Raw genomic sequence first — 24,943 nt, forward strand, 5'->3', positions numbered from 1 at the left:
GGGAAGCTGAGACACAGAGAGGCCAAGTAGCCTGTTAAAGCTGACACAGCTAAATACCTGCAGGGAGACATGCAAACCCTGGCACCAGTTCTCAAGCCCATGCCCTCAGCTCCGTGAACATGTGGCCTCCTGGAGAAGCTGGAGGTCTAACAGCCTGGGTTAGAGTTAGCAATGTCAGCAGCAGGCAGAAGAGGCTGTCCTCTTCCCAAGCCAGCAGCGTGGGTATATAGCAGCTGCCAGGTTCAAACAGGCAAACATGGGAAGATTGACCCCAGGTCCCACCAAGGCAGGGACAGCTGGCTCTGCTATGGCCCCTGAACATCTCAGCCCACCCCTCAACTCAAGGCAGCCCTTTCTGCTTGCAGCATTTGATAGGGGCTGACTGAAATCCACCCCCTATCTGTTTCTTGGGGATTTAAAACCCTCCCTTTTCTACAATGTTCTTAGAGGTGAGTCTGCACTGGAGGGTGGTTTGCTGTCCATGGCCAGTGTCCTTCAGTAAAAAGTCCTGTATGCTGGCCCCAGTCTCTATGTCCTCCCCTCCCCCATGCAGATCATGAGCTTGTGAACAGCCCAGAAGCCCCAAGAGTGCAGGAGGTAGGTGACCCTGAACTAGAAACCTGTGCATCTGAAGACAACTGGTGTGTGTGTGTGTGTGTGTGTGTGTGTGTGTGTGTGTGTGTGTGTGTGTGTGTGTTTATGTATGTGTGTTTGTGTGATGTCTTAGGGTTTCTGCTGCTATGTTGAAATACCATGACCAAATCAACTTAGGGGGAAAGTGTTGCATATCATAACCCACGGAGGGAAGCAAAAGCAGGAACATGAACAGGGAAGGAAACTGGAGGCGGAAGCTGATGCAGAGCCCATGGAGGAATACTGTTTACTGGCTTGCTCACCATGGTTGCTCAATCTGCTTTCCTATAGAACCCAGGACCACTAGCCCAGGGGTGGTACCACCCACAATGGGCTGGGCCCTCCCACATTCATCACTAATTAAGAAATGTCCTACAGGCTTGCCTACAGCCCAATCTTATGGAGGCATTTTCTCATTTGAGGTTCCCTCCTACAACTGTGTCAAGATGACATAAAACTAGCCAGCACATGTCTTCACGTGGATGTGTTTGTATGCATATATCTGGGTACAGTCATGTGTCTTATGTGTCTATGTGTATACGTCTGTGTGTGTGTATAATTTGTGTCTGTGTGTGTATGTCTCTGTATATGTATAAATCTGCATGTATCTGTGTGTGTTTCTGATTCTGTGTGGATGTGTGTTATATGTGTGATATGTATGCTTATGTGTGTCTGTGTTCTCTGTGCATGAGTGAAGACCCTCTCAGAAGTTCCTGCCACTTATCAGAGGCCACTTCTCTCGGCTAGCTTCAAGGCCACTGAGCAAGTGCCCTGCTCATTTCCCTGCTGAGTTGGGAGAGGCTACAGCCTGGCACTGGGGCTCAGAAGCCACTGAAGAGCTGGAGATGAGCAGATTTGCCATGTTCTGTTCAATTTGATAATTACCCTCTCCAGACAAGCTTTAATTGAAACCTCTGGACTCTCTGAAGAGTCATTAGACAAGACTCAACCATGCCAAGCACAGCCTAGCAACCCTTCTCCTCACACTGGCCCTGAATGGAAACTTTCGGCCCACTTTTCCTCCTTTCTGCTCTTCCAAAGTAATCAGGGAACTTGTTCAAATGCAGCAGGCTGGAGCAGGCCCTAGAACCCACACTTCTAACAAGCCGTCTAGTCCATACTGTGACACTCCCTGGCACTATTTCACAGACAGGAAAATTTTCTCCGAGGGCCCAAAGAGCATGTTCAGCGTCTCACCGGCAGCAGAGCCTGCTCAGCAGAACCTGCTCTGCCTCTCGGGGCTTCTTCCCTATGCTCCCAGCAGCAGGGATGACTAACCCCATTCCCTGCCCTTGAGCTGCCCACAGCTCACAAAAACAAGAGTAACCGATACTAACATAAACCTCCCCCACTGGTTTTAACCAGGTACAGAGCTTCCTTCGGGGCTGGCTTTGCCGGCGGAAGTGGAAGACCGTTATCCAGGACTACATCCGGTCTCCCCATGCAGACAGCATGCGCAAGAGGAACCAGGTGGTGTTCAGCATGCTGGAGGCCGAGGCTGAGTACGTGCAGCAACTGCACATCCTTGTCAATAATTTTCTGCGCCCGCTACGCATGGCCGCTAGCTCCAAGAAGCCTCCCATCACACACGATGACGTCAGCAGCATCTTCCTGAACAGGTAAGCAGGACAGACAGAAAAGGTGGGACGGAGGCCCCGAAGAATTGGTCAACAGATGCTGAGCTGAATCCTGACACAGCCCCACATCTGTTTCCCACCAAGTACAGCAGAGGAAACTAAGGCTCAGAGAGGAAGGAAATAATTCAAGGTCATATGGCCATACAGTTTCAGGGCGAGAGAAGGGATATAGAAACCTAGGCCTACATAGCCTAAATCCAAAGCATTTTGACACTGGTAAGACAGTTACCAATGATGGTTTTGACCACACAATTTTGAGGATGTGGTTACTGACATCTGATGGGCAAAGGACATGGCCACTTCTAAACAGTATATGCCACCACTGTTGAGAAACTCTGCTTTCAATATTTAAGCGTTATAAATTGTCTTCATCTATTTCATATTGCTCTAGGCAAGTACCTGAAGCTGAGCACTTTTAAATGGTTGGAAATACAGCACAGATGGAGCACGTTTGCTTAGTCTGTGGGAGACCCTCAGGTATATCCCGAGCACTGGAGAAGAAGAAGGAAGGAAGGAAGGAAGGAAAGAAAAGAAAAGAAAAGAAACAGCTTATTTTGCACTCATGTTTTTGAAGTTTAAGAACTTAGTAGCAGCCTTGACTTCTGGGAGGCTTTACTTTTGCATGAAAACCAAGCAAAGACATGATGAGGAAGGAAAAAAAATCTGAGCAAAGTACAGTGACATATAAAATGCCATTGCTTTATTCAATTAAATTAATTAATAAAAAATAAATACTTTAGAGCTTGTGGACCCTACCTTCCCCATGGCAACTAAGCAATAGTAGAAACGTAAACACATGGGGCAGCTCTGTTCTTATTAATTTTATTTATACACACTGAAGTATGAACTTCATATAATTTTCACTGTCACAAAATATCCTCTTGAAGGTATTCGCCCCACACAGTCTTTTAAGATGTTAAGAAGAAAAAAAACAGATGATGTGGTGGCCATATGTAGAATGCCAGCACTGAGGAGGCTAAGGCAGAAGGATTCAGTCTTGAGTACACAGTGGGCTCCAAGCCCACTGTGAGAATCTGCCTCAAAACAACAATAATCTCAAAAAAAGTGAAAATCGTACAAGAAGAGGTGCATCATGTTTGGCCCACAGGCCGCACGGCAGCTGACCTCTGACACAGTGGGCTGTGAATGGTACCCACTGGAACTGGGTAGCCAGCACCTCGATCTCTGCCTTTATTACTGCTAGGATCGCATGTGGAGTGACCGGTGTCTGGTCTGGCACCTGGGCTAGCAGAGCTCTGCACACGGCTAGCAGCTTTCCACCTTCCAAGGAGTGCGTGCATTTAGAAAAGCTGCATTGCTTACCCTCCTTAGAGAGCCACGATAAGCTTAGCATTTTAAAAGAATCAATCATCTTTACTTAAACTGACAGAACTGAATAAAATCAATCATTTTTACCTAAACTGAAAGAACTGAATAAAATGGAAAGCTTTCCAATTATTCTTATAAAAATTTGATTTAAAAAAAAAAAAGCATACTTGGGGCTAGAGAGATGGTGGTTAAGAGGACGTCTTTCTCTTGTGTAAGATCCACATTGAATTCCCAGCACCCACATGGTGGCTCACAACCACCCATAACTCCAGTTTCAGGGATCCAATGTCCTCTTCTGACTCCATGGGCACAAGGCACACATGTGGTGCACAGACATGTATGCAAGCCAAACATTCAGACACATAAAAGAAAACAAATAATCTAAAAGAATTTTAAAGTATACTTGCATGTTTATAGCACTACACTGTCTCTCCCCTCCCAACCCCTCCTCTCTCCTGCTATCCTTCTCCCAACCCAAACTGCCAGTACATACCAAGAGAACAATGGCCTATGCAAAACTGAGGCAAGAAAAACTTGATTACAGTAGACAGAAATAAAAGCAGAGTGGCAGAAGCAAAGCGAGAAAGAGGGAAGGATCTATAAGACAGACAGGGGACAGGGTGCAGGCCAAGCCAAGGCCACTCCAGATAATCAGCTCAGATGTTCAAGATTGCTGTGTTAAGAGAGCGGGAGAGCTGGGGGCCGGGGTGAAAGCAGGGGACCATTGAGGAATCCACTAGCAGTCATCTGGGTAACAGTGATAGGTGCTATTGAGAGCAGAGTGATGGGGTAGGTGGAGGGACTGAGAGGCTGACCAGCTAGAGCTGCTCTTCAGTAAGAAGAGAAGCAGATGGTGGAGGAGCAGCTGAGTTGGATCAGTTAGAGGTCATAATCTTTGGCCACGTGGTAGTGAGTGCAGAGTCCAGGGAGTTTTTAATCCAGATGGGTAGCTTATTCCATTGTCTACAAAACAGCTTAAAAACATAAGTAAATGATCCTGCTCACAATAGAACCAAGGGCATGATCATGTAAAAATAAACAGAGGATCCAAATGATGAGGACATAAAGAAGGACTCCGAAAACACACAAGTGGGGTTTGGGGAGATGGCACAGTTGGTATTCAGGTCTGAGTTCCATCCCCTGAACCATGTGAAAACACTGAGGGTGGCAGTGTGTACTGAGGTGGCAGAGACAGGTAGATTGCTGGAGCTCTATGACCCGCCAGCCTAGCTTACTTAGTGACTTCAGGCCAGTGGGAAGCCCTGTTTCAACATAAAGTTGACAGTGTTCATGAGGAATGCACCAAAGGTTGTCCTCTGACCTCCACATGTGTACACACCTGCAAATCCATGTGCATACACGGAGAGAGTAGGGGGGATGGGAGGAAGAAGGGAGGGAGAGAGGGGTACCAGTGTACCAGCTTAGGAAGATCCCATGTCAGAAATGTCCTTTCACCAAAACCATTCACCAAACGTAATATAATTCTACACTAAGCAGTTCCAGGATAGAGACAAATGGCCAATATGCATGGAAAATGTTCTTCAGATTTACTAACCACGCATGTGCCTGTGTGTGCCTGTGGGTACACGAATGTGCAGTCAGGAAAGCCGTGGGTGTCTGCCTGTCCTCTCCTTCCACCTTGCTTAAGACAGGGTCTCCTAGCTGTTGACTGCCATGGATACCGGTCTCTACTCCCCTCCTCCCCACCAGAGTGCTGGCTGCAGGCCAGCTTATGTGGGTTCTAAGAACACAAACTCTGGTCACCACGATCATTCAGGAAGCACTTTACACACAGAGCCATATCTCCAGCTACCAACAGTGGATTTTTTTTAAGCAAATCAAGTCAAGATGGAATGATTACTTTTTTTTTCTTGCAGGGTGAGAAACACTGGGGATTTCTGGCTTGTAAGGTTATGAAATTCTCAGAGACCACGCTTGTAATAGGGATGCCTCGTTTTCTGCAGCATGTTCCTTTCCACTCTGCTGAGCAGATGTGGCTTTTCACAATGCAAGGCTTGTGGCCACCCTTCACGGGGCACATCCATCAAACAATACAGGGGAAGTTTATGTCTCTCATAGTTCGGTAATTCTTAGAGAATTTCAAACTGTGTTATGTTATGATGAGCTGTGATCAGTGGCCTTTGATGTTATGACTTAATTGTTTGGAGTGCCATGAACAATAAGGGGATGCATTTGACATGATAAATGTCACATATGCTCTGGCTGCTCCAACAGCGGGGTCATTGCTCTATCTCTCTGGCCTCCCTATCACCAGAGACACAATACTGAAATTGGAACAATAACTCTACAGTGGCCCCTGAGTGTGTGAGTAAGCACAGTCTAAGTATCCTATTTTGAATCAAAAGCAAAAACATCACTCAGTGAGAAAAGCATGCTGAGAGCTGAATGGCCTGAGAGCCCAGCTTCTTAGAACAGTTAGCCAAGTTGTGAAGGCAAAGGAAAGGCCTTGAAGGGAATTGAAAGTGCTACTCCAGGACTGGAGAGGTGTCTCAGTGGTTAAATATCCCTTCAGCTCTTGCAAAGATCCCAGCACTCTCCTAAGGTGGCTGCCTGTAACTCTTCTAGTTCCAGGGACTCCTGTGCCTTTGACCTCCTCAGGTGCCTGCACTGATAGGCACATACCCATACTTGGGCAATTTAAAATAATAAAAGTAAATTTTTTTATTAAAAAAAGAAGGTGCTGGTCTAGTAAACACACAAACGCTAAGAAAGCAAGCGGCCCTGTAACTGTTAGGGAGGCATTCTGAGTGGTCCAGAGGGAAGCTCAAATAAGCAGTGGTGTTCCCTGAGACTGTGACCTAATCCACAGTGATGCTCCAACCCTCGACTCTGTGAAAGCTGAGAGGTAAGGAAGCTGCAGAAGCTGGCAGCGGTTCATGGGAAATAATCATCCCTTCAACATGCAGTTCAAGGAGAAGCACTGGGTGCTGATGGGGGACCTGAAGTGAGTTGTTCAAAAGATGGATCAGTGATAACCCAATTCTCCATGTGAGCCAAAGAACAAGCGACTCCATGGAGGACTGCCACCGCTGCAGAGAAGCTTGTGCCTGGCTTCAGAGCTTCACGGAATGAGCTGTCTCGTTAAGGGCTTAGACGTGGAGCCTAAGCCAGTGGTCTCTTAAAGTTCTGAATTGCCAAAAGCCTGAATCTCTTTCACCTGTGCTTTGTAAATGGTGCCAGACACATCTATATATAACATGGAAACCCATTGTTGAGACCCAATGTCAAGGGAAAACAAAGATTCCTTCCAAACTAGTACCAGGGATGGACAGTGCACCTGGTCACCCCAGAGCTATGACAGAGACACACAAAGCAAATGTTTATCTCGTGCCTGCTCACATGACAACCTGTTCTACAGCTGGCGCCTCAAGGAGGAATATCAGCTTTCAAATCTGATTGTCTAAATAAGATATTTTTGTAAAGCTGTCACAGGTAGGGCTACTTCTGGAGGATCTGGTCAAAGTTAACTCAAGAACTTCTAGAAAACACACACCATTGTAGATGGCAGGAAGAGCATCCATGATTCATGGGAAAGGACAAGATATTGACATTAGCAGGAGTTTGGAAGGGGATGGTTCCAACTCTCACAGGTAACTGGCAGGCACCCAAGACTTCCACAGAGGGAGTCACCTCTGGTGTGGTGGACACAGCCAAGAACCCAGATGATGAATGGAGTCTGAAAACAAAACTGAAGGGCTGCAGTCCTGGGATATAAGCAAAGCAGGTGGTGTCTTCAGGCAGCTCCTACCCATGGAGACCCTGTGATACTCTAAGGCACTGGTTCTCAATCTGGGGGTTACGACCCCACTGGTGTTGAATGGCCCTTCTCTGGGGGGTCACCTAAAATCATCGGAAAACACAGATATTTTCACTACTCATAATAGTAGCAAAGTTTCAGTTATGAAGTAGCAGTGAAAATAACTTCATGGTTGAGGATCACCTTAACATGAGGAACTGCATTAAAGGGTTGCAGAATTAAGAAGATTGAGAACCACTGTTCTAACATGACAAATGATTTAGAGTATCACAAAAACTTGGCTTGTAGCAGCAGCAAGGTCCGAGGTTCTAAGTTTGGAATAACTCTCCTGGCCATAAAATATGGAACTTAGAACTGTTGTCCTAAAAAGGAGGGGGTCAGGGGACCTGGGAAACTTCACTGCTGTCTTATTTTAAGAAGTCCCAAAGCGACTCCAACCTTCAGCAGCCACCTCATCAGTCATGGTCAATGTTGGTGCAAGGCCCTTCACCAACAGGATTGGCTTGCTGAGGATTCAGGCAGCTATCTTTCAGCAAGGTAATGTTTCTCAATTAGGGTATGTGGATTTTTACAGCATCATGGTTAGGCTGGGGAGATAGCTCAGTGGGCAAGAACACTTGCTACATAAGCACGAGGCCCTGTGTCAAATCCCCAGCACCCAGGTAAAAAGCTGATAGGTTACACATGCCTTTAACCCAAGTGCTGTGGGGAGCAGAATCAAAACGATGGCTGGGCCTTGCTGGCTGCTAGCCCAGCTCCAGGCTCAGTGAGAGACCCTGCCTCAAAGGAATTAGGCAATGCATTCTCCTATGGCCTCCATACACATGCACATGGGCTCATGCTCTGGCACACACAGGTGTGCATATACAAATATGCACCATACATACACACACAGACATCACATTGCTGCACATTTAGACTAAAGAATAGTGGAAATATAACTCTTAACAAACAATGAGGGTGGGGAAAAAAATCTCATGACTCAATTCATTAGCCTGTTTGTTTTGCTGTATGATGTTGAGCCATCCCTTTCAATGCCTTCAAGCTGATTTTACTGTCCCTTTTGTGATGCTCCTGTCTGTTGTTACACTGGCCTGTGCAGTATTGGGATCTCAGGAGCTTCCATTCCTCAATGGTGCATGCCCCGGTGTCTGGTGCCTATCTTCTGGCTGCCTGAAGTGGCTTCCCTGTGACAGGCTGTGGCAGCGCTCAGTGCCATCTGACAGGATATAGATACAAGGCTCTCTCAAGAACATGAAGGTCTCCAGCCACCCTGCCATCTACAGCATACTCACTCCCCCCCCCCGTGTGCGTGTGTGTGTGTGTGTGTGTGTGTGTGTGTGTGTGTGTGTGTGTGTGTGTGTATTCTTATGCACCCCTAGGCTAGTCTCTTGGTATCCAAGAGTCTTCCCATACTGAAAACCAAAGTTCTTAACCTGGTTTGAGAGTCAACTAGACATCAGATGGAAGCCAGCCTCCCCAGGTCACCAATGAGGCCTTAAGGTGGCAGACAAGTCCGTAACCATGAAATCCTCACTCAGAAAAGAGAACTGAGCAAGTTTTCTCTGCAGCCACCTTTTTCAGGTTTTGCTGGCTTTACTTTTTGTAGGGTTTGCTTTTCTTCTCCACACCCTGTGACATACCCTGGAGTTTCTGGTGTAGCTCTCTGGCATGGATGCATTGTGTTCTCTCACCATTCCCTTTCTCTCTCTCTCTTTTTCTCTTCTTTCTACCTCCCACCACCACCACCTCACCCAGTCTCTTTTTCCCCTTACCCCCTCCCACCCTCCCTGTGTCTCTGCCCTTCACAGGATCTTTCAGACCCTCTCAGGGCCTTTGTCCATGGGCCTCTGCTGTATGCCCTCTGCTTCTCCCTGCTCCCTAAACCTCTTCCCCTGCTCAAGTAGTGCTGACATAGCAAAACCCCTCAGATCACAAATGACTGGAAGAGAGAACACACAAGAGCAGAGAGCACAGCCTAGAAAATGGGCTTAAGAGAGATAAGAACAGTCCAGAAAGGGGGAAAAACAGACCTGTGCTGCCTTTGACTCAAGGGAGGTAGTGGGGTAATCTCCCTCTCCTTCTGGAACCCTAAATGTAGTGAGCCCCCGCAAGGTCTCTTCCATCTGCTTATAGAGGGAGCTACACAGGCAGCTGTGAACACAGAGGAACCAGAAGGAAGAGTAGGACAGATGCCCTCAGGAGGGAGCAATTGTCATCTGTCCCTTAGTTTCTCTTGTTATAAACTTGTCCTGGGACAGAGGCCTCAGGCTGTGCTCTGGAGCCAGCCACTTTGAGAAGAAATGGAAAGGGGGAGGTCACAGGGCAGGGGCCAAGGCCAATGTGAACCCTAGGGAGCATTCTGATAGAGAACACATCCAGCCAGGGCTAGGCTGCCTAGGCCATGCTCTTCCCCGACCCCCACCCCCGTGTGCATCATGGTGACAAAGGCCAGAACTCTGAGTCTTTTAGCTCCCTGGCTGAGATTCCCAAGAATGAAGGTATCAAGGGGGCAGCAGCGATCTGGGCTCTGCTAGGCACCTACAGTCTACCAGGCACCCAAGCAGCCCCACTCTAGCGGCAGATTCTTCACTCCAGCTTATTTCACATAGAAGGATTTGGGCTTCAGACGTGTTTTAGGTGTCTTGCTGGAGATATGAGCTTCATTCTGTGTGGGTCCCAAGCCGCATCTCTTCCCACCGACAGTGGCTGCTGTTACGTATTCTCCAGGTCTCTGCAATACCTTGGGGCAGGGGGAGTAAGGGGAGACAGTAGGGAGGGCTTCTCGTGCACAGCAAGTAACTCGTCTGTGCCATCTCTGTGGGCTGGCATCCCCTGTGCAGAGGGGCTCGTGTAGGGGTTGATGCTCCACCGCTTAGGTGGTTGGAGTTCCTCCTGAGGGCTCTGTGTTTGGTGTGGCACTGCTGTGTTCAGCAGGGTCTTCCACAGGGAGGGAGGAAGCCCAGCCAGGAGCTCATCGGTGCTTTTTCTTTCAGTGAGACCATCATGTTCCTACATCAGATCTTCTACCAAGGCCTGAAGGCCCGCATCTCCAGCTGGCCCACCCTGGTGCTGGGTAAGTAGCCAACCCCCCTGGGACCCCATCCTCAGGACAGGAGACAAGTCTGCCCCTCTAGATCATCACAGAAAGACACCCTGTAGACTCCGGAGTCCCCTGAGAGGAGAAAGACAGACAACACATGCTCTTAGGAGAGATTGAGGTCTTTCTCTTTGCCTGTCCACTTTCCCTTTCAAAAGGCAACATTAAAGTCTCAAACTCCAGAAAAATAGAAAACACTTAAATTGTCACCTGTCACTCTGTTCCCCGAAGACAACCACCCCAAACACTGCTGTGTTCTCTTACACATTTCTCGAGAGTCTGAGTGTTTTCTTTTCCCATTTTTACACAACTGGAAACTTAGTGAGCTAAACAGTTTGAAGCTTGCTTATAGCAGACATTTCATTTGTTTGCTTACATTAGATTATTACAGTATGCTGGGGGTTTTGTTTGTTTATTTATTTGGTTTTTTTATTGTTTTAAAACAGGGTCTCTATTGTATCCCTAGATACCCTGGAACTTGCTGTGTAGATAGACCAGGCTGGTCTTGAACTGGTAGAGAGAAATCTGCCTGGCTCTGCCTCCTAATTGTTGTAATTAAAGGCATGCACCACCACATCTGGCAATGCAGTTACATTTTAGCCTAACATTGTAGGAGAAGCTTTTTTTTTTCACGTGCAGTTTTCTCATGCTGAGTTTTTTGGTGGCCGTATAATGTTCTAGTGTCTCTAACTATACATATCACTATCCAAGCAACCAACTAGTTCTTCTATTGGTTCTAAGCTGTTGCAAAATTTTGGAATTGGTTTCCAAAACTTGAATTATCGGGAAAAAAAGTCTCTGGCTTCATCCCCATTGCCTAGTAACCTGTGATGTCGGGTCCCAGGAATGAGGCGCAGGTGTACCCTTACAGTTGACACCTGTGCCAGGCTGGCTTTTTTTTTTTTTTTTTTTTTGTCAGTTTCTTACATTCTCACCTTGGTAAGGAAAGGCAGACACCAGTGTCCCCTTCACTACAGAGGGGAAGACCCACTGAGGCTGGAGAGTCACAGTCAGAGCCAGACCAGAGGTAGCCCTCCAAGGCCCCTCCGCTCTGTGGATGTGTCTCATGTCAAAGACTCTGCTTTGTAGGGCTGGGGAGATAGCTCGGTCAGTAAAGTGCTTGCCTTAGAGCAATGATGACCTGAGTGCAGTCCCCAGAAGCCACATAAAAAGCTGGAGCCAGGACCTGGAAGGTGGTCCCTGCTGCTGGTGCCGAGGACTCAGGTCTGGTTCTCAGACACCCAAATGGAAGCTAACAACTCCAGTTCCAGGGGAAATCTGATTCCCCCCCTTCTGGCCACCACAGGCACTGCATGCAGGTGGTATATTTTCATATAAGCAAAACATGAGGGGCTGGAGAGATGGCTCAGAGGTTAAGACCACTGGTTGCTCTTCCAAAGGTCCTGAGTTCAATTTCCAGCGCCCACATGGTGGCTTACAACCATCTACATGCCAGAACACTGTATACATAATAAGTAGGCAAAACATGAATGAAAAGCAAGGACGTTCCTAGGTATGGTTGGAGAGAAGGTTTTTATCATAGATATAAGGGGAGAAAACAGACATAGGCATATGGAAGGGCCCAAACTGAACCATGAGAAGAGAGAGACAGGAAGAGAGGAGGAGGAGGCCAAGAGAGGAACCAGGAACCAGGAGCCAAGACAGCACATAGCAAAATGTCTGAGTCCTATAGGGAAGGGAATGGAAGCTCGAGGGCTGGAGACATTTAGGGTAGGGGCTGGGCGTGAGAAGTGCTACCAAGAACAAGGACTCTGAAACAGGTAGCTGCCGTGCTGGGAGAATCTGGTGGCCAGTGTCTGCTGTGGTATAATAATAGGCAACTCGGCCATTTGTCCCGGGTTTCTCTGAGACCCAACAAAACACATACATAAAATAAAATAAACTTTTTAAAAAAAAATCTGGACTTGGCATGCACTTATATTCCCAGTCAGTGCTGGGGAGGCAGAGACAGGTGGATCCCTGGGGCTTTCAGGCCAACCTAGCCTAATGAGCAAACCCTGGGTACCAGTAAGAACCTCATCTCAAAAACAAGGCCAGCGGCTCCTAAGGAATAGCACCAACGGCTGAGCTCTGGCTTCCACATACAAACACACAGAGGCACACCACATGTTCTCATACACACATGTGCCCATACTCATGAACATGCACGCGTGTGCGTGCACGCGCGCGTGCACGCACACACACACACACACACACACACACACACACACAGACACACACACACACACACTGCCTCTTATAGACACACTTGAAGTTGAGGCAGGGGCTGACCACACTCCACATGGACCCACCATGGATAAGGTATGCGCTACACCAAGGCTGTTTTCTTCAGTTGGAGATAGTTCCAGAGCAAGGCCCCCAGGCAGCCATAGCCCCCAGGGTATGGGCCTCTGCACCATCTCTCTAAGCCCCTTCAGCCCCAGCTGCCACAAGACAGCCCACATCCCAAAACCCACTTCTGCTCATGGATAAGGCTGGTGTACCGGTGTAACCTCCAAAGAGGGAACTCTCTGGAATGGGGATTTGAACCCGGCACACAGCCTTTCTGGGTAGGCCAATGGGCCAAAGGCTTGGGGACGTCTAGCCCCAGGATCCCTCGGGCCTGCTGACCCCACCTGCCCTGCAGCCGACCTGTTCGACATCCTGCTGCCCATGCTCAACATCTACCAGGAGTTCGTCCGCAATCACCAATACAGCCTCCAGATCCTGGCACACTGCAAGCAGAACCGGGACTTTGACAAGCTCCTGAAGCAATATGAGGCCAAGCCCGACTGCGAGGAGCGCACGCTGGAGACCTTCCTCACCTATCCCATGTTCCAGGTGGCTGCCATGATCTTCAAGGGAGCAGGCTGGGGCGGGGGCACTGAGGGCACAGCTGGCGGGACACGGTCCCCAACAACCCCGGCAGGTGGAGAGCAAGCTGACCACCCATGTGCTTGTCCACTCCAGCAGTGGGGAAGGTGAGGGGGCAGTCCCTGGAGACAGTCACATGGGGGTCCCCATCTTCCTGGCGCTCCAGGCAGATCAGAAATGCAGCCTGCTTTCCTCCTCAGCCCACTGGGTTCAAAGGACCACTCTTGCCTCTCTATCTTGCCTTCTGTCCTCGTTGTCCCACATCTCTTGTCTGCCATCACTGTCTCTCCCTCCTTGCTCCCTGTCTCTCCACCTATCCGTCGTCTCCCTGGCTCTGTCCCTCCATGTCCCCTGCCACTCACAGATCCCCAGGTACATCTTGACACTCCACGAGCTGCTGGCCCACACACCTCATGAGCACGTGGAGCGCAACAGCCTGGACTATGCCAAATCCAAACTAGAAGAACTGTCCAGGTGAGTGCCTGGCCACGGTGCAGAGGGTGGGCAGGGGAGGGGTGCAAATTTCCTCAGGAGGGGATATGAAGCCTGCCTCACTTCAAAGAACGGGGTCCCCTGACTGACCTATGTAGCCCATACACAGGCCTGGATGAGCAGCACAGGCTGTGTGCTGTCCCTGCACAGAGGGAGCCTGCAGGACCCTGTGCATTCAAGTGGACCCATTACCCACAAGAGGGAACTTCCAGTAGCTTTCAGCACCTAATTCCCCTCTTTTTCAGTGTCAACTTGTCAAACCTTGTAGTGAGCCACGTATGGTGCTAGGCATCGATAATCCCAGTACTCAGAAGGTGGAGGCAGGAAGGGCAGATGTTCAAAGCGAGCCTCTACTACATGCAAGTTGAAAGCCAACCTAAGCTACATAAGACCTTATTTAAAAAAAAAAATTGCAAACCAAAACAAGGCAGGAGATGTATAGCTTAGTTGACAGAGTATTTGCCCAGCATGCCTGAAGCTTGGGGCCCATGTCCAGTACTAGATAAAACCAGTACTGTTTTACAGTAGATAAACTCCAGCACTTTCAAAATGGAGGCAGGAGGAGCAGAAGTCCAGCTTTCAAGGCCACCCTGGAATCCATGAGACCCTGTCTCAAAAAAAAAAAAAAAAGAAAAAGAAAAACCTAGCAAAAATTGTGTTGATAAGAGCTCACTCACCAAGGATGGGGGTTCCAGGTGACTAGCCCTCATGTGCCCAGGTTCCCATCAACAGCAGGAGGTGACAGGTAGATGAGCTATAGCCATTTCAGACACTCTAGTCCTCTAGTCCGGACCCCTCACCTGGCCCTCTCTCTGTCCTGCAGTCAGGGTGAGGGGTCTTCCTCTACAAGAGCAGCTGCAGGAGGGGGAGCCCTTTCACACCCCACCAAGATTCTGGGGTCCTAGATCGGAACTAAAGCTCAAAGGCAAAGCTAGGAATTCCCAGTGGGCTGGGTGTGAAAATGAGAGAAACTAGTGATCCCAGACCTGTGGGTCCTTAACCAAGATGGATAGTGTTAGAGGGTCCGGAGCTTCCTTGGGGATCGAGTGGAACTTGAGATGCTATCAGATACCCACATGGAGGAGACCAGAAAGGAAAGCTCTAGAGTCTGGAATTGAGAGCCATCATCAGTTCATTGCTATGAGATTGCCTCAGGAGTGACTTCCAACAGGAAGACACCAGAGCCTAGAATTGAGCCTGGGTGGAGGTCCCAACATGAGATGGGCCTTGTGATCAGACATAGGGGATTAGAGGGTGAGGGGTAGGGAGGCTCGGCTTCCTGAAGCCAGCCAAGGCTAGCCAGGCAGGTCTCAGCTCCAAGCTAGGCAGTGGGATGGGAAGGGTACAGGCTACCTAGCCTGATCCTTCTGAAAGCCAGCTAAGTTACCGAGGGAGTAGGTATAGTATCAGGGCATGCTGCAGAGGGACAGAGCCAGTGGCAGGAAGAAAGGACCCTCTCTGACTTTCATGTTCTGGAACCAAATCCTACATGTTCCTCATCTCCGGGGGGTGGGGGGGAAGCCTAGTATGACCCCCGAGGTTCTTCATCATTGAGAGATGCAGGTCCTGGAGCAAAGTGGGGTGCAGATGGCCTGAGAGGCCAAGGTCATTGGCCTAAGACCCAGGTATGCATCCTACCCTTCTTCATTCCACCTAACAACTGAACCATCACATGAGCCCAGCCCTGATGGCACACTGGCGTGTTCTCTCACCCTTCCCCCATAGAGTGCTCAGGGAAGTGTCCTGGCAGGACTGAACCCATCAGAGCCAAGCTCTGCCCAGGCTAAGCTAGGAACCACACCTCCTCCAGAAGACAGCTCTGCACAGGCAAGACTAGGATACACACCTCATTCTCCAGCCAACACAGACCAGCTAGTCTCATAGCTGTACTTCTTCTCTCTCTAAGTGCTCTTAGTGCTCTCTCTAAGGACCAGGCCCGTGTTTTGTCGTTTTATCCTCAACCACCGTAGCACCACTGATAACACAGACCATCAATTCCAGTCCTCAAGGACCCTCAAAGGGCCCCCTAGCTATGTGTGCACATGGGACCCCAACTCCATCTGAAACAGAATTCATACTGACCAGCTGTAGGCTGCCCCTGTCAAGTCTGCCTGCCACTGTGGAGTTGCCCCTTTGTGCCTCTCGGGGTCAAACACTCCCCAGGCAAAACTTCACCCTCACCATGAGAAATGTTCTCGTTGCCACTGGCCACTCTCAAACAGGGCCCCATCTCCAGGAACTGGACATCTAAAAAAAATACACTTCTGGGAAGGAAAGGTCGAAACTGAGGCTACAAGAATCAAGGCAGTCTAGATGTCCTGGAGAGTTTGAGCTAAAATGAGAGTCCTAAAGGGGATAAAAACTAAGCTGGAATGCTGATGCCCACCTCTTCCCCAGCGTTCTGCACATGGGGAACTGAGCATTATCTGGCTGGAGGCTTGAGTGGTTCACTCATCTTATAGCCTACCCAAGCAGAGTACTTCCCTGAGGTGAAACCAGACTGGTCTTTGTGATACTGACTGTAGAATTTCAGAAATCGGCAGAAAATTGTAAGATGTGATCTTCTTAAAGAGTATGGGGTATTTTTCCAGAGCTCCCCCTTTCCCAAAAGTATGCATTACTTTCCTTAAAAGCCTGTAAACCCACCAGGGCAAAATTGCCAGAGAACACTCCCCCCTTATATCCCCCCCACACACACACACACTTGCCTATTTTTTCCCAAAGTAATTAAATGGCGCCATCTCCTGGAGACCATGGGAGTTGCAGGAGACAGAAAGGAACAAACTTTTTTTCCTCCAAGAAGGCAGCTAAGATAGAAGGTGAAGGCCGGTCTTTCCCTAAGCCAACAGGATTGGCAGGAACTCCCAAATCTCAGACCATTCTAGGCCCCATGCAACATACAAAGATGTGGGAGAAAGATCTGGAGCGTAGCGGTAGTAGTAGAGCACTTGACTAGCATCCTCAAGTCCCTGAGTTCAAGTCCCAGTGAGGGGGAGAGGACAGCCTGAGGAAAAGAGCACAGGGGTGATGAACTTTGCTTGCTCTATGGATGAGGATAGGGTATAGTGAGACATGAGTAACAAACAGAGGTGTCTGGGCTCACACCTCCCTCCTGGCCTGGACCTGCTATCTACCCTACAGTATTCAACACTGAAATACGACTGGCCTGCTTCCTGGCTGCCAATTTCCATTTCAGTTTTTCTAAAATAAACACCTGTCTCCTTGAACTGCCAGGGTTTTAAACCAGATGGAGCCTGGGCAGTTGGCACTCAATTGAAATGCATCGCCTTCACCTTCTTAACGGCAGGTCCCACCCACCCCCCATCTTCTCTTCTTGGGTCTGCCCAGAGAGCATGGCATTCCCCTCCCTGGAAGTGGCACAGCATGTCCCTTGCTTCCTGTCTCCCCAGGATCATGCACGATGAAGTCAGCGAGACGGAGAACATCCGGAAAAACCTGGCCATCGAGCGCATGATCATCGAGGGTTGTGAGATCCTCCTTGACACCAGCCAGACCTTCGTGCGACAAGGTAAGGCAGCTGTTCTGTGCCCCCACAGAGGGGTCCCTGGGAGATGAGCAGCACTTGGGGACATCCCCAGTGGACTGGCCTGCAACTGTGGCTGTGGAGTGTTCTGGACTGCTGGGGGTGCAGTAGCTCTACATGGAAGCAGAATCTACACACACACAGGCACACACACACACGCAAGCACGCATGCACACACACACACACACACACACACACACATACGCATGCACACACACACACACACACGCATGCACACTATTACTTTTCATGGTTTCCCTCACGCCAAATATGAGTCTACTACCTATGTTAGCCTCAGGCTTTTTGATGTAAGCACTGACCTGTTCTTTGCAGGAGAAAGTAGGAGACAGAATGAGAACAGATAGTGACTGGCTCTGGGAATGGCAGGTGTTGGGGAGCAATAGTGGAGGGAAGCCTGTGCTCCTGCTCACCTTGCGAGTATGGCCCTGTTGAGCTCCTGGTGGCTCAGAGACATCAAAGCTATGATGTATTTGAAGCTCACCTTGTGCCACTCTGGTGGTCTGTGGGAAACTCAACACTTGCTGTATGCCTCGGGTGGATCTCTGACCCAAGTAGACCCCAGCATCCCCTCTACCCAGCTCCGGAGTTCTCAAACTAATGAATTGCCTTGTGGTGGGCTTAAATTGGTCTATACCTCAGAATCTGGCCTCTGGGGAGGGCCTGATATCCATTATGTTTCATGGACAGTGCCTGCATGTGGCCCCCAAGACCTTCCCTGGGACCTGCCTGTGACACCCAAAGCCTAGAGCCAGCTTTGTCTCTGTCTCCCTGAGCTGCACAAGGCGTGTTCTATGCCAGATGCATTTTCATGGAGCTTCTTTCTGCCTTTCTGAAGAAAACCCTGGAAAGAATCCCCTCCACACAAAGGCCTGGAAGCTACTTCGTCACCCAGCAGAAGCACTTCCTCCTCCAGCCTGGAGTAGGACCTGGAATCCCTCCCAGCCCTTCCCACTTTTTAGCCACATAGCCAACACTGCCATCTTCCCTGTGCGCACCAGGTCCCCATAGGGCTCTAAGGTCCCCAGAGAATGGAGCCAGCCCCACCCTGCATAAGAAGACCTGTCACTTATGGACATATAAGATACAGCAGACACAGAGTAGGGCAGAGGAGTCAAGGGAGGTAGCTCCCCCAAAGAGGCTACACAGTGCGGTCTAAGATGATATTTGCTATGGGGAAGAAAGACAGTGGATGAGAGGAGAGAAGCTGGGAGCATAGTCCAATCCAATCCATGCTGAGGAGCCCTGAGTGACTGATCCTTGAGGACAGTGAAGACAATTGGGAAAGAATCTGTAGAGGAGTGACAAGGGTGTTTGGAGTACCTTGTTCCACGGCCACTGCCAAGGGGTGGCATCATGGTGTCATCTGAGGGCAGGCTGAGAGCCTGCTCACCACCACCCCTGTTCCCACAGGTTCCCTCATCCAGGTGCCCATGTCAGAAAAGGGCAAGATCACCAGGGGGCGCCTGGGATCTCTGTCCCTTAAGAAGGAAGGTGAACGGCAGTGCTTCCTGTTCTCCAAGCATCTCATCATCTGCACCAGAGGCTCCGGAGGGAAACTGCACCTGACCAAGGTAAGGCCATGGAGAGGAGCTGCAAGTCCTGGGGCTCCAGCTCACAGGCTCCACCCTCACTACAGGACTGGAGGTTGATGGTACAGTAGGCTGCTGAAGTACTTAGCCTGGACTTTGTATGCGAGCACGCGCCTGTTCACACACATGCACGCCTTGGTTAAACTGAGGGTGGGAATAAGCAGAACATCCCATGGTATCTCCTACTGAAGAAACCATGGGAACTGGGAAGGCGGCATCAGGCTCCAGGGACTCCACACAGCTGGCCAGGAGTTCTAACAAACCTTTCAAGACACAAGCATGAACATATGATGGTGCGTGGGGGGGGGGCTGTGTATGTGTGGTGTATGGATAGGGGTGCTGGGGAGAGTGGAGGGTCCCCTCCAGCCTAGGATTAGAGCAACACATAACATCTTTCTCTGTCATCTCCAGGCAAATATTCTCAGACACCCACTCCTCTATCACAGGAAGCCTTCCTCAGGCCAGGTGACCCTGGGAGGCTGCTGACAGCCTGGCTCATCCCAGTTGGTAAAGGGGAAGCAGCTCTCAGAGCCCAGGGCCTTTGCTCCTGCTGGATTCCCAGCTACACAGCCTTCCCTCTTCTTTGGCAAACCTCCTTCAACACAACTCACTGCTGGTCCCATTGCTCTGAACCCCAACAGGTCCCAGTCCTGTCACACATGTGACCCTGCAAATGTCCTTGCCCTGAGTACATTTCATCGGTCAGAGATAACTGTTCCCACAGAAACACTGCCTGAGGGGTCTGGCAGTGAGCTGGCAGTCCCTGTGAATTTGCTGTGCTGATTATAGGACCTTCTGTCTCTATGCTGCCATCTCTCCCAACACTATGTCCATCCTGTGCAAGCAGATGGGATTTCAAATGTGAACATGCGGCAGCCTGGAAAGGAAAGGCCAGAAGGCGCCCTTAATTAAGTGAGGGCATCAGGGAAGCCTTCCTTTGGGGCCCTGGATGCCTGGTCTGTAGCCTGCCATTGAGCTATTAGATCAAGCGCTGGCTTCAGGGGAATACCCTGCTTATGTTAACATGTCAACAAATTAGCTGGTTGGCTGCACATGGAGAAATTAATTGACAAATATTAAACACTCCAGTTCCAACCAAATTGTGTGTCATGGGAGGCTTTCATTAATTGTTAGTGCCAAGTTCCACTCCAGATGTCTCTGTCTGGGTCGGGAGGGTCAGGTCTCCATCCCTCTGCAGTGGGGTGAACACAGGCAGGTTACGCCAGACACAATACGGCGGTTTCTTGATCTGAGACTGGAAGTTCATGTTTTTATGTTGGTTATTTTCTCTTAGTTATTTTTGAGTTTTAAAGGGTTAGCCTGGGAGCAGGGGAGATGGCTCAGGAGTGAAGAGGCCCTACTGCTCTTCACCATAACTAAAGTTTGGCTCTGAGCACTCACTCATGTCAGATGGCTCAGGGCCACCTGTAACTACAGCTCCAAAGGATCTCACTTCCTCCTCTGGCCTCCACGGGTGCCTGCACACATGTTACACACATGCATGCATGCATGCATGCACACACACATAACACAAATTAAAATAAAAATAATTTTCTAAAGATAGCCTGCTAGAAAGGAATACTTCCCAGGAATGCTGACAGAGTCCCAGGGCCTGGTACAATAAATTTTCAGGAAGTTAAACAGTCACTATAAATCCTATGATAATGAGCTTGTCATGTGACTGATGAGTGTGACAAGTCCCTATCCCAAGTGTTTTATACATACTTAATTCCCAGAACACCTCTAAGGCAGACACCATCACTTTCACAGCTCACAGGTAAGATTCAGGAGTAAAACAAGCCAGTAAGAGAACACCAGCTGGAGTATAACCTGGTGGTAGAGCTCTGACCTAGCATGCAGAAGGCCTTAGGTTCCAACATCAGAACTGGAAATACATAAGGGAATGTCAGCTCCCAGAATTGTTAAATCCAGTGCAATCATAGGGCAAGGTTACTGTTCAAAAGTCCTGGGAACTTCTCAAGACCACTAAAGAAGGAAGCAAGAAGCAGACCCCAGAGCCTGGGAATCCCCTCTGATGTTCTCCTCACAAGTGGCAGCCTATATAACATGAGACCGCAATAATCCGGGCAAGTGGTTAAAAATAAATTCTGAGTTTCGTAACAAAAAGTTGGCAGCCTGCCCAGCATTTTCATATATAGATCAGTCTGTGGCTGGGTCTATATTAACATCAGTTATTGTAGGGCAAACACTGCCTCCCAGTTGCTGTGGGTCAGAGGTCAGGAGCGCCTTCAAAGTGGTCTTGGCTCAAGGCTCTAGTTTGCCATAGCCATGTTTGCCAGGCCATAGTGCTCTAAAATCTTACCCAACCAAGATGGTTCATTCACCAGATTGTTGGCTTGGGGCCTCGGCTCTTCATCTCCCCCCCCCACAGCATGGCACCCACCTCCCTTGAGACATGATCCAGGAGACAACCAGAGAGCAAACAGGAGGCTGCAGTCCCCAGAGCCGTCATTTGATTCTTTTTTTTTTTTTAAACCATCAGGAAAGGTCCATCATTTGATTCTTTTCATTCAGCTCTGATCACAGTCCGGCCCACACCTAAGAGGAATGCTTCCACTTTCAAAAGGGTGCTCCAGAGCACCTGTGCATAGGAGGACTGCTACCAGATCCCTTCTCAATGGTGTCCTTGCTTTAGTCCTGATAATAGGAAATGAGCTGTTGACCTGGGGCTGGGACGGGCCCTCAGGCTTTCTCAGGACCCCACCAATAGCGCTGACCAGGTGACCGAGCAACCACTTAACCTCTCTAACTTCATTTCTGAATCCATAAAAAAGTCTTAGCAATGTATGTAATGCATCCATAAAGTTGGTCTGTTTCACCATTGATAACCGAGGGATCGGCCAAGAACAGAGGATTTCAAGTTTTTATAAGCGGTATGACGTAATTCTCAGAGATGCTGATGTGACAAGAGGAAGCCAAACAGGATAGATTCTGGCCCATCTGCCCACAGTTTGACCTCAGCCTTCATCAGGTGTGGTCTCCCTGAGAAGAATCTCACTTCACCCACGTTGGTGGACCTTGTAAAGGAAGCCAACATCCTTTGCTTACGAAGCAAAGTACCCACTCGCATATGCTACACACACACACACACACACACACACACACACACACACAGATGTGTGGTACTTGGTGTAGAGGCCCTTCCAGCGTGATGTTCTGGGACTCCTACTCTAACACATGGACTCCTGGTCCAAAATGTTGCCTGTGCTCTTTTTCAGAATGGAGTCATATCCCTCATCGATTGCACCTTAATGGAGGAACCAGAAAACACAGAGGAGGAAGGTAGGTGTACAAGCTCCTTATTTGTGCACATGCTGTCATACACAAACACACACACACATTCATCAAGGGTGGCAGGAAGAGCAGATGCTTAAACATGGTAGACTCTGACCCATATGCAAACAGGCAAGAGAACAGTCCAGACTTGGGCAGACAGCTCACAGTTTGTGCCACCAGAGAGAAGATCTTGACTCCGTGAACTTACTCTTTCCAGTAACAGTGTTCAAGAATTCCAGGGCCTAGTGTGTGTGGTGCCCTGGATTTGATCCCTAGCACCAAAAAAAAGAAAAGAAAAGGAGAGTTGAATATCAGTAATAAAATACCTAGAATTTACTTTCACACGGGGGAACTGTAATCCAAACTGAATGTTCAGCCCAGTCCGGAAAAGTTTCAGATGTCAATGTTGTGTATCCCAGGTGTTAGGGGGAGGACTGTGTTGTGAGGCCCCATCTAACCCTGGCATAGCTGCCTCCCCACTAGGAGGCTTAGTTGAGTCCTGGAAGAGGACATACTACTCAGTGACTCAGGCTCTGAATCAAGAATCTGGGTGCCTTAAATTACTTGCACATGCCAGATCCTCCGAACTTCCCTGTTTGAAATGGTAACTCTCACCTAGCCAAAAATTATAAAACACTATTCTAAAAGGAGTAGCCAGTGGCCTGACATCATCCTGGGGTCTCTACTGGTGTCAAGTCAGGGACCAGAGAACCTTACCCAGCTCAGAAGCACTCTGCTAACTTCATATTTTGTCACTGGAAAAGCCAAAGGAACTGCCCAGGACATAGACCACTTGGATTTTAAGATCGGGGTGGAGCCAAAGGATTCCCCACCCTTCACGGTCATCCTGGTGGCCTCATCCAGGCAGGAGAAGGCAGCGTGGACCAGTGACATCAGCCAGGTGAGCAGCACTGCCCGTTCCTCAGAGCTCATTGTCCCTTCACGCTTGGCCTAGTGAGCAACCCAGATAGAGAGGGCACAGTCAGCGGCACTGTTCTATTAGAGAAGACCAGAGCCCTCCAGGTCCATGGCTCCAGCCCAGGCACAGTCAGCCAGTGCATACTATTTGCAGTGTGGTTTTAAACCCTAAGACTGCCAGGCTCTGCTCCCCAGGCCTGTGAATGGCAAGGGTGTCTGCACTTCAGTCTGATCTCCAGGTGCTTATATGCACATACACAAGACGTCTTGGTGCTGCCAACCAAGAATGCTAGATGCAGCAGAGCTTGAAGAGAGAGCTCCACAGTCCTGAGACACTTGGGCACCTACTGCAGAGAACCAGGGCAGCCTCCTGAAGTCCTAGCCTGCATCCATATGGCAGAGAAATTTGTGTCTTTTGCTTGTCGCAAGCTGTAGAGTTGTTCCCTCATCTCACCCCCATTTAACCATTAGGCAGGAAGCATTGGCTTCTCCTGGAAAGGCAGCAGCCCAGGACTTTTGGGCACTGGAAGTGTAAGAGGTGGAAAGTTGAATGGAGTAACAGGGTTGTCAGCAGCTCCAGCAGGCTTGTGCTCCACAAGGCAAAGGGCAGTCCCACAAAGTCAGGAGCCAGGTCCCAGGGGTCTGCCTGTGGACATGTGCTCTGCAAGGCTGTGCAGGCATGCTTAGGAGACTTGGATACCCAGTGTCCCTAGAGCTCCCTCACTAGCTGCCTGGTGTGTCCTGCTCCAAAGCAGGGTTTGATCTCCAACACTAAAGGGAAAAAAGAGTTGCAAGAACCTTCCAGATAAACACCAATAATAAAATACCAAGGACTTACTTTCATATTGTGGAACTCTAAATTGAACTGAACGTCCAGGCAGTCCATAAAGTTGCAGACGTCAACATTGCTTGGTCCAGGGGACATCAGGTGGCTAGACCTTCTGGCAACCTGCGCCTCTAGAATCCACAGAGAACCAAGGCAACATGGGATTATGTATAGTGTAAATCTATTCTTTTGAGTTTTAACCCCCCCCATACCCACCTCCCAAAAAACAGTGTGCCCTGGAGAAAATGGAGAGATCAAACCCAGCCCTTTCCTGTCCCCAGTGAGCCTTGGCAGTGGCCTCAAAGGATGCAGCAGAGAGGCCAGAGTCTGATGCATCTGCTTGACAAATACCCTGGTAAATAAAGCAAGAGTCACTAAACCCATCTGGGAAGATTGGGAAACAGACTCAAGAAGACTAAGTCAGTCTCGAAAGGTCACTTGACTTCCAGAACTTGAATGACCCTGTGTTGACCTTACACTTACCTAGACAGTGCCCTTGAAGCCTGAGGACCCTGTGTGCAGGCTGGGAGAGCTCCAAGTGGGTCTGGGATCCAGTACGGAGACTGAGTTCTGAGCGCTGGGTCCCCTCTGTTTCTAGTGTGTGGACAATATCCGGTGCAATGGACTCATGATGAATGCATTTGAAGAAAATTCCAAGGTCACCGTGCCACAGATGATCAAGTAAGTGCTCTTAACCTGTCTGCACTCCAGAAACCAAGCACCAATCAGACACAGCTAGGACCTGAGCAGGGCCAGCCCCTGGGGCTAGGTTTTGTGATGGAGGGTTGGGAATGTCTGTTTCATATTTTTGAGTAAATGTCTATTTAAACACTGCTTTGGCATAGCTTTTTCATGGTTGGCTGCTTTGTGCATGTTGGCTTTTTATAAATAATTTTTTATTTATG

The 24,943-nt window shown here is 49.2% G+C and overlaps 1 protein-coding gene across 2 annotated transcripts in view; it reads left to right on the top strand.

Annotated features, from left to right (window-relative positions):
* Positions 1 to 24,943, top strand: part of Rasgrf1 (Ras protein specific guanine nucleotide releasing factor 1) — a 104,884-nt gene that overhangs the window by 38,027 nt on the left and 41,914 nt on the right. For both annotated transcript variants that reach the window (XM_035444519.1, XM_035444518.1), the window contains 9 exons: positions 1,999 to 2,252; positions 10,374 to 10,453; positions 13,125 to 13,318; positions 13,716 to 13,825; positions 17,254 to 17,372; positions 18,819 to 18,979; positions 22,237 to 22,300; positions 23,059 to 23,195; positions 24,637 to 24,719. In XM_035444519.1, the coding sequence (XP_035300410.1) occupies positions 1,999 to 2,252; positions 10,374 to 10,453; positions 13,125 to 13,318; positions 13,716 to 13,825; positions 17,254 to 17,372; positions 18,819 to 18,979; positions 22,237 to 22,300; positions 23,059 to 23,195; positions 24,637 to 24,719 (1,202 nt within the window). The remainder of the gene's footprint in view (positions 1 to 1,998; positions 2,253 to 10,373; positions 10,454 to 13,124; positions 13,319 to 13,715; positions 13,826 to 17,253; positions 17,373 to 18,818; positions 18,980 to 22,236; positions 22,301 to 23,058; positions 23,196 to 24,636; positions 24,720 to 24,943) is intronic.

This window comes from Cricetulus griseus, chromosome 4 (genome assembly GCF_003668045.3).
Source record: "Cricetulus griseus strain 17A/GY chromosome 4, alternate assembly CriGri-PICRH-1.0, whole genome shotgun sequence".
In the NCBI taxonomy this organism is placed as follows: domain Eukaryota; kingdom Metazoa; phylum Chordata; class Mammalia; order Rodentia; family Cricetidae; genus Cricetulus; species Cricetulus griseus.